The sequence below is a fragment of the Sminthopsis crassicaudata genome, chromosome 2 (assembly GCF_048593235.1).
Source record: "Sminthopsis crassicaudata isolate SCR6 chromosome 2, ASM4859323v1, whole genome shotgun sequence".
NCBI lineage: Eukaryota > Metazoa > Chordata > Mammalia > Dasyuromorphia > Dasyuridae > Sminthopsis > Sminthopsis crassicaudata.
The window spans coordinates 432,040,741-432,048,813 of NC_133618.1; the positions used below are offsets into that span (position 1 = coordinate 432,040,741).

The 8,073-nt window shown below is 32.6% G+C and overlaps 1 protein-coding gene across 2 annotated transcripts; it reads left to right on the plus strand.

Moving 5' to 3' along the window:
* Positions 1-567: 567 nt before the first annotated feature.
* Positions 568-6,815, plus strand: LOC141553575 (ovomucoid-like). Of its 2 annotated transcripts, XM_074285157.1 has the most exons (6): positions 568-696; positions 1,175-1,277; positions 1,372-1,427; positions 1,859-1,896; positions 5,568-5,686; positions 6,633-6,815. In XM_074285157.1, the coding sequence occupies exons 4-6, from the start codon at positions 1,871-1,873 to the stop codon at positions 6,764-6,766; spliced, it is 279 nt and encodes a 92-aa protein (XP_074141258.1). In that variant the 5' UTR covers positions 568-696; positions 1,175-1,277; positions 1,372-1,427; positions 1,859-1,870; the 3' UTR covers positions 6,767-6,815. The 2 variants fall into 2 exon arrangements, with proteins under 2 accessions (XP_074141258.1, XP_074141257.1); XM_074285156.1 differs by lacking the exon at positions 1,372-1,427.
* The last annotated feature ends 1,258 nt before the right edge of the window (positions 6,816-8,073 follow it).

Below are 8,073 nucleotides of genomic sequence, written 5' to 3' on the forward strand. Positions count from 1 at the left end.
GGAGACAGTATATGAAGTCTAGGAGTTAAAGGATAGATCACAATGTAGGAGGCTATTTTGGCCAAAGTGCTTGAGGAAGTACAATCAGGTTGGAATGATAGGTTGTATAAAATGTTAGGACTTTGAGGAGCAAATAGAAGAAATTGAATGTGATCCTAAAGGAGCCACTGGTCTAAACATATTCCTTCATTGATCTCAATAAGGCACATTCACTAGTACCCACCATCCTGATTGTTCTCCTCAGGACATATTCTAGTCTGTCAAAGTCACATATTCAAAGCAATAGTCAGAAGTGAAGATGACAGAATTTTTACATAGATTTGTTTTCTCTGATCCTCTTCATCACCATTTCCTTCATTTCTTTCCTGTTATGTTTGTCCCCTGACCACTTAATCTTTATGAGACCTTCCACTTTCTTTTAGTACCTTTTTCTTTAAGACTGAAGAAATTTGCTTTCTTTCTGGCTTTTCAACTTCCTACTGACTTTATTTAAGATACAGCTCCCAGAAAGCAATCTCTGGGTGGAGCACAAGTTGCCTTAAGGCTCTCTCCTTTGCCTGACATCAGTCAGACCTCCCTTTTTGTTCATTCTTTAAAAGGACTGTTGGTGTGTAAGTGGTTGTGAGTATTTAAGAGCCATTCTGGGGAAAAGACAGAAGTATCACTTCTTTTTGCACCTTTCTTCTTTCCTAAGAGGTGAGTCATTAACTTCTGCAGTTGGATCAATGTCCTGTCTCTATTTCCATTACTGAATGTTTCCAGCTATCTTGCAAAATTTTACAACTCTGGAAGTTTTTCATTGTTATGCTTCTTAGGGATCAGCGATGATATCTGTCTCTAAGAAACAGAACCCATAGAGTTTTGCTTTGTATCTCTCCTCAGTAAAGACATTGTATAAGAAGGGTGGTTCCACCATGGACATTCTGTCTAAAAGTAATAGATGACTAGCTATAATTTCTTGCAAGCTTGATGTACTATTCTGGGATAGGCATGAAGAGAGTATTGTATCCATCAAAAATATTGTATATATGGGAAGGAAAAGATTAAGTAATTTAAGGTTACAGACTTTCATATAAGTAGAAGCTATGTAACAACCCTTTTTTGTTCATTGAAAAGCTGTCCTTGATCTTTAGGTACAAAAATGGTCAGTCTTTGTTTTGTTTTTTCCTCATAGAAACTCAGATCCAGGAAACAACCAAGAAGCAGAATGGCTTTCTCCTTTCTAATAAACAAAGTTTTCTTAGGGCTCTTCATCTTGGCAGTAACTGGTTACACAGGTGAGCGATTTTCTGAGTCCTTGGAGAGGAACCATTGATATTTCAGAAAGTTCTGTGGTGAACTAATGTTTTCTGTTGCTCTTCTCTCTTTAAGTTGTAGTTTTAGATCAAAATGGGAAACTCTTTTAAAAGATTTGATTTGCTAAACAGGTAAGTTTAATGTATTTGATTTATTCCAAAAGGTGAGCACAGTATTGTGTGGGAGAAAGAAAACTTCTTGGACAAAGTATCCCTAACTACTTAAATAATCTCAACATACCATATTTGTTCTTAATTTTGAAATGCCTAGGTTTTCATTGGCATTAACTCAAAAGAAAATGTTCATTCAAAAGATGTTTCCTGAATTAGAATTTATTATGAATTTGATTCTAAAACTGTTTTCCTAAAAGTCTGTCATAGTTCACCTACTCTGGTATTACTAACAAGCCTCTTTTGTTGGTCAGTCTGATCATTTATTGTCTACTAGCTGTGGTATTCTCTTGAAATCAAATCCATATGCATCTAAAAGCCTTATAATTCATTCCTTATAATTGTGAAGTGATCTTGTCAAATATTTTGTTACATTTATATTTTTGTTGCAGATATTTTCATCAATGCCTTTAGCAATGGAAGAATTCAAGTAAGTCTTTATTTAGAGGTTGGCAGAGCTCTTTGATATCAGTAACATTTATATTATATACATATTGTATATTATGTTCACATGTCAATATATTTGTATATAATAGTATATATTTAATATGTGATTATATATTTAAAATATTAATGATATTTTATTAATTAAATTAATATTTATTCATATTTAAATATTAGTGTCACAAAATTAACATTTAATGCTAAATAATTAACATTTATGATCATATATAGTTATGTTTGTAGTATATAATTGCAAATATTTATATCATGAACATTTTTCAACATATCCCTTCTTAGTCCTTCCAGAGAGACTTACCTTATAACATAGAAAAGAGGAAAAACTACAATTTTTGCAAAAATATCCAACACATCAATCAAGTTTAATATTATATATGTAATGTTTCCTTGTATTGGATTGGTCCAAGGCATCTTCCATATTTATTTCTATCATACTATTATTTTCTAACAAGTTTGGCAGAGGGATCTTATGTTGCTGGAGGTCATGCTCACCTTGCTGTATTCACAGATCATTTGAAAAAAATATTTATGTGTATGTTGCAAGGAAAAACTAAAAAGCTACTCTGGGGTAAATTACAAAAATAATACCAAGATAGACATTTATACAATCCATGGACAGGTTAATAATTTGACAGATTGATCACCTATTACATTTGAGTCAACAGTGTTTCACATCAGTTTGAAAATGTGTTGTTGCATCAATTAGGGAAAGCCTAAATAAATATTATTATTTGAAAGCAATAAATCAGTATTTAATTATAAATATGATGAATGTAAGGAATTCAGAGAAGCTTAGAGAGTCTTAACTGGACAGGTACACAACAAAGAAGGCAGAACCAAAATAAAGGTTTTTACACCCATTTTTTAAAACTTGAGAGCACTGTATTGCTCCTCTCAGAAGAGGTAGGCTCAAGATATAGAATGAAACACATGTTGTCACACAGGTACATTATCTTGGCTTGTTTTGCTGAGCTGATTTGTGTGTGTGTGTGTGTGTGTGTGTGTGTGTGTGTGTGTGAGAGAGAGAGACAAAGGAGATTTATATAGTATAATAGTAACAGCAATATTTCTTTTAAAAAGATAGGAAAAAGTCCTATTTTTAAAAAATTAAAATATGGAAATAACTAATAATGGATTTCCTAGAAAAACAAAATATAAGATTGTACAAATAATTGACCAGTGGGAAATGAAAAATTTTAAGTATGTGGAACATATCAGTGAACTAATTGAATCAAATGGTCAAGCCAGTAGCTCATGGAGAAATGAACTTACAGAAATTAATATTTAATTAATTTATTTGGGTGTAGACAATGAAAAGTTTGTTTTTTTCTACCTCATTCTACCCTTAGTCAAAGAACTACAGAATAAAAACAAGATTTCCAATTAATCATTTGATCACCTTTAGTTGCTTCAACCAATGAACTGTGGTTTTGCACTGTAGCTAGTGAGTGAGTAGAACTCATTCCTTCATTAAATAAAATGAATGCCAGCTTAGTCAGCTATATCCAATTCAGTTCAGTTCATCAAGTGAATGTTTTAAATGTGCCAGAACTTTACTAAGTCCTATTAGAGGCAGAGATAAGGTATATGTGTCAATATAATATAGTAGAAAGCACAAAGAATTTAAGATCTAAGAGTTGATTTCAAATCCTAGAAGTATAATTATTTATTTTTAAATTTTTAAAAATATATTTTGTTTGAAAGTTACCTTTACTTTTTTTTAAAGCAGGGCATATTCTATTTTTACCTGATTTTGAAGAATAAAAATGAAAAGAAAAAATTATCTTTACAAAAATAATGCACCAAGTAAATTAAAAAGTATGCATTTTTTCCACATCATAGTCCTCCACTTTGCATGAAGTTTAAAGATTTCTCTTCCTCCATTTCAGTCAGTCAATAAACATTTAATAATTTTTTTGTTGTTGTTCCAGACACTGTACTAAACACAGTTATACAAAAAGAGACAAGAGATAGTCCCCACCCTCAAAAAACTCACAATGTAAATGGGGGAAAAAACAAGCAAAACATGTGCAAAGAATCTATAGACTAGAAGTGTAGTAAGGGTCCAAGTTATAAAGGACTTTAAGTCCCAAACAGAAGGTTCTGTATTTGATCTCTTTGGCCAAATATAATTGCACAGAGTTCATTCTTTACTTATTGTTGTAATAGTCCCTATTTTTATCACACAGTTTTGCTTTCTAAACTTTGTAGCATTATGTCATGATATGTGTTCCTATATTCTTTTTAAATATTTTTCTTTTTTTATAATAGCTTTTTTATTTTTCAAAATACATACAAAAGTAGTTTCCAACATTCATCTTTGCAAAATCTTGTGTTCCAAATTTTTCTCCCTCCTTTCCCATCTATCCCATCCCCTAGATAATAAGTAATTCAATATAGGTTGAAAGTGTGCAATTCTTTTAAATATATTTCCACATTTATCATATTGCATAAGAAAAATAATCAAAAATGAAAAAATGAGAAAAAAGAGCAAGAAAACAACAGTAACAACAAAAAGATGAAAATACTATATTGATTTACATTCAGTTCCCATAGTCCTCTCTCTGAATGCAAATGGCTCTCTCCATCACAAATCTTAATTGGCCTGAATCGCTTCATTGTTGAAAAGAGCCAAGTTTATGACAGATGATCTTCACATAGTCTTGTTGTTGCTATATACAATCTTGGTTTTACTCACTTTTCTTAGCATCAGTTCATGCAAGTCTCTCCAAGTTTTTCTGAAATCATCCTGCTGATGGTTCTTATAGAACAATAGTATTACATTGCAGCCATTCCCCAACTGATGGGCATCCACTTAATTTCCAGTTCTTTGCCATTACAAAAATGTCCCTATATCCTTCATAATTATCCTAAACATAGTAATATTCCATTTCTTCCATATACTCCTGCTTGTTTTTTGAATGAGAGACATCTCCTTTGTTTCCAGCTCTTGGCTACTCTAAGAAGCTCTGATTATGGCTCTTTGGTGAATATAATACTTAATCTTTCTATCTTTCATTTCTTTGGGATATCAACATAGTAGTGGCATCTCTGGGTCAAAGATATGCTTTTTATTGGCACAATTTCTAATTTCATTTCTTTTATTTAGTGACAGTATGATCCTTGGCATATAAGTTAATGTCTATGTACCTCCTTTTCTTCATATGTAAAATCAAGGATTCTATAAAGTCCTTATTACAATCCATAGTATCAAGTAGGTTACAATCTCACTTAAGAGGTAAGATTTCCTACATATGAGTCAGTTAATAAACAAAAACCTATTCATAGAGAATGCCCTCAATGAAAAATTGAATTTAGTAGACCATGATTGCTATAAGAATTATAGGAAAAACGAGGGCTTCTTGGAGAAAATGGGACTTCAGTCAGGCTCTTAATGATAGTAACAATTTGTACAGTGGCTTTTTTGAGGTGCAGACTCAAGGCTAGGTTATAGTCCTTGAACCAGAGGCTCTCCTAGCTTTGTCAGCCCATGTCCCATGATTCTTTTGTCCCAAATCACAAGATGCTTTTATACTTTAATTAACCATTACTGAGAGTTTGATATGGCAAGTCCTCAAGTGACAAGACTCTTTGTACACATAATAGCTGATCCATAATGTTTATCTGTGATTCTTATAGCCTGACTGCAAGCAGTTTGAAAACCTTCTATCACACATATGTGACAGAAATTATGATCCTGTCTGTTCTACAAATAGCAAAACATATCGCAATGAATGTGAATTTTGCAATGTTGTTAAGTAAGTATTAAAAAAATAATAACCCTGGAGACAACCATTCTATTGGAAAATGATACCTTGTATACAATTTCTATATTCCAATTTCTATATTTATGGAATGCATAGTCTCATACTTTTAATGGGAGGAGCATTTCTTTCTCACCTCATTCTGTTAAGAGCTCTCTTTTCTTTAACAATTATTCTACTAATAAGGAATATTAATACTATCTGCTTCCCAAAAATATTGTGAGAATGAAATAAGACACCATACTTAAGGTATTTTATAAACTTTAAAATGATATATAAATGCTAAATATTACTGATGTGAAATCTGAACTTTAATTCACTCATTCTGTTTCCATTGCTATATAGAAATAGATCAACTCTGAGACTTTCTTGATTAGCATATCTTAAGACAAATTTGGTTCCTTGTCAAACAGTATACTCCACCTACTTCCTTTCCATCCCCTCTCAGGCCCCTCTTCCCTAATTCAACCCCTTATGCTCTAGATCTTGCCCTTGGTCCTGCTCTCCCCTTAGACTTTTGGGTTCAGGAATCCAAAAGCACATTGCTTAATCTTATATGATTCTGCTTTGTTTAGTCATGTTTGGTTGAGCCCATAATCTATTTCATATAATAAATGGCAAATCTTTGTCCTGTGATAAATTTCTCTCACATGAATGTTTTGTGTCTCTGAAACCATTATTCTAAATCTATGCTTTCTTATTCTACTTCATTTTAATTATTACTTTGTTTTTATACCTCTAGTACCAGTATCAGTTAAATAGCTATCATGGAAATGTTTAAATAAGTATTTGTGATTGAATTGTCTTAAGAATATCTTTGAAATCAAAAATTGATATTCAATCTCTATGTTTGGCTGAGTCTATCACAAAGATTTGTTCTGTAGAACTGTAGAAATTGATTTTGTTTTAATATGAATAATGATTTCTTTTACTCCTTTAGGGACACCCTTGACACAGTTAAATTTAAGCATTATGGTCGCTGCTATCATGTTCTCTGATTACGTGGACCTGGGACCCACTGCACAGCTGTTGTTTTTCTCATCTCACTCACTGTTTCTGTGGCTCTTTATATGAATGTTGCAAGAAATATTGTTTGTTCTATTTGTGTCTGTTAAAATTAAATAATTTCCACTTTATCAGCCTCTCTGGAATGTTTTTGAATTGAGTATGGTGAGTTTCTTTCCCAAATTTCAGATGAATGATTCTTTCCTGAACAAAGTGTACAAAGTCCCTACCTCATTGACCATTACCTTTCAGGAGAGAGACATTGTTTCCCCTCCCCCATTTTACTACAAATGAAAAGAGAGGTCAGTGAGACTATGGGATGAGTAAGCATCAGCTGATCCCAATGGTCCTAATAACTAACTAAGCTCTCAATACTATTGAGTTTATTTTTAGACTGCAAATAAAAGTGGGGAAAGATTAACCTGATGGACCATTGTCAGGCAGATCCACCACATTCTAGTGTTAGATCGCTATTCCTTGAAGCATGAAGAGTAAGAGAAATAGATGGATACTCCTTCAGGGCAAAACAACAACTCCTTCAGGCAAAACCCTGAAGAAATCTGAACATTGAAAGACTACCTTGATATGCGACCTTGGCTTGCATGTGTGAGAAAAACTTATGTACTGGATCACATTCGCAGCAATTTTTGTGTTGATAAAAGGACTTGTGCTTATGCATATATTTAGATAATAAGTCCCTCTAGCAAAGGCTGAAGATTCAGTTTCTATAACTGTAATAAAGAATCCTCTCTTTTGAGTACTTTTCATTGCTCTCCCACCCTCTTATCAAGCAAACAAAGAATGCTTGAAAACTTAAAGAAAACATCAGCCATAGATGTTTATGGAATTAATATTTCAAAAAGATATATTTTTTCTACCAATTTTTTAAAGCACAAAATTTAGTATGAGTAAGATATAGAGTTTGATCTATTTATAATCTTCTATAAGGAATGTCCTCATCACCTCCACTACTGGAATGAAAGTATCACAACCATCCTCCATCCCTATCTACTATCTTCTATGCTAGTTCATATAGACTTCACCCTTCAGAGCCCTAAATAAGGGACCTGTAGATGTCTAATCAATGCTCAATTGTCATTATCTGCCTTTCTCTCTTTCTTCCCTTATATTTAAACATCTCCATCCAAACAAGTCACTATCTGTCAAAACTATCTTTCTACATTCTAGGTCTGATCTCTCATTAACTTCTTCCCTTTTAAAACAGAAAAGCACTACAAATCACAAAGGGATTTTCAGTCAGCCAATTCATTGACCCAAGTGGTCATAATTCTCTCACAGATTTAAAATTTGGAGGCTCCTTGAAAAATCTAGCTGTTGTATTATAGCATAAAAAATCAGAGGGAAGATTATTAACC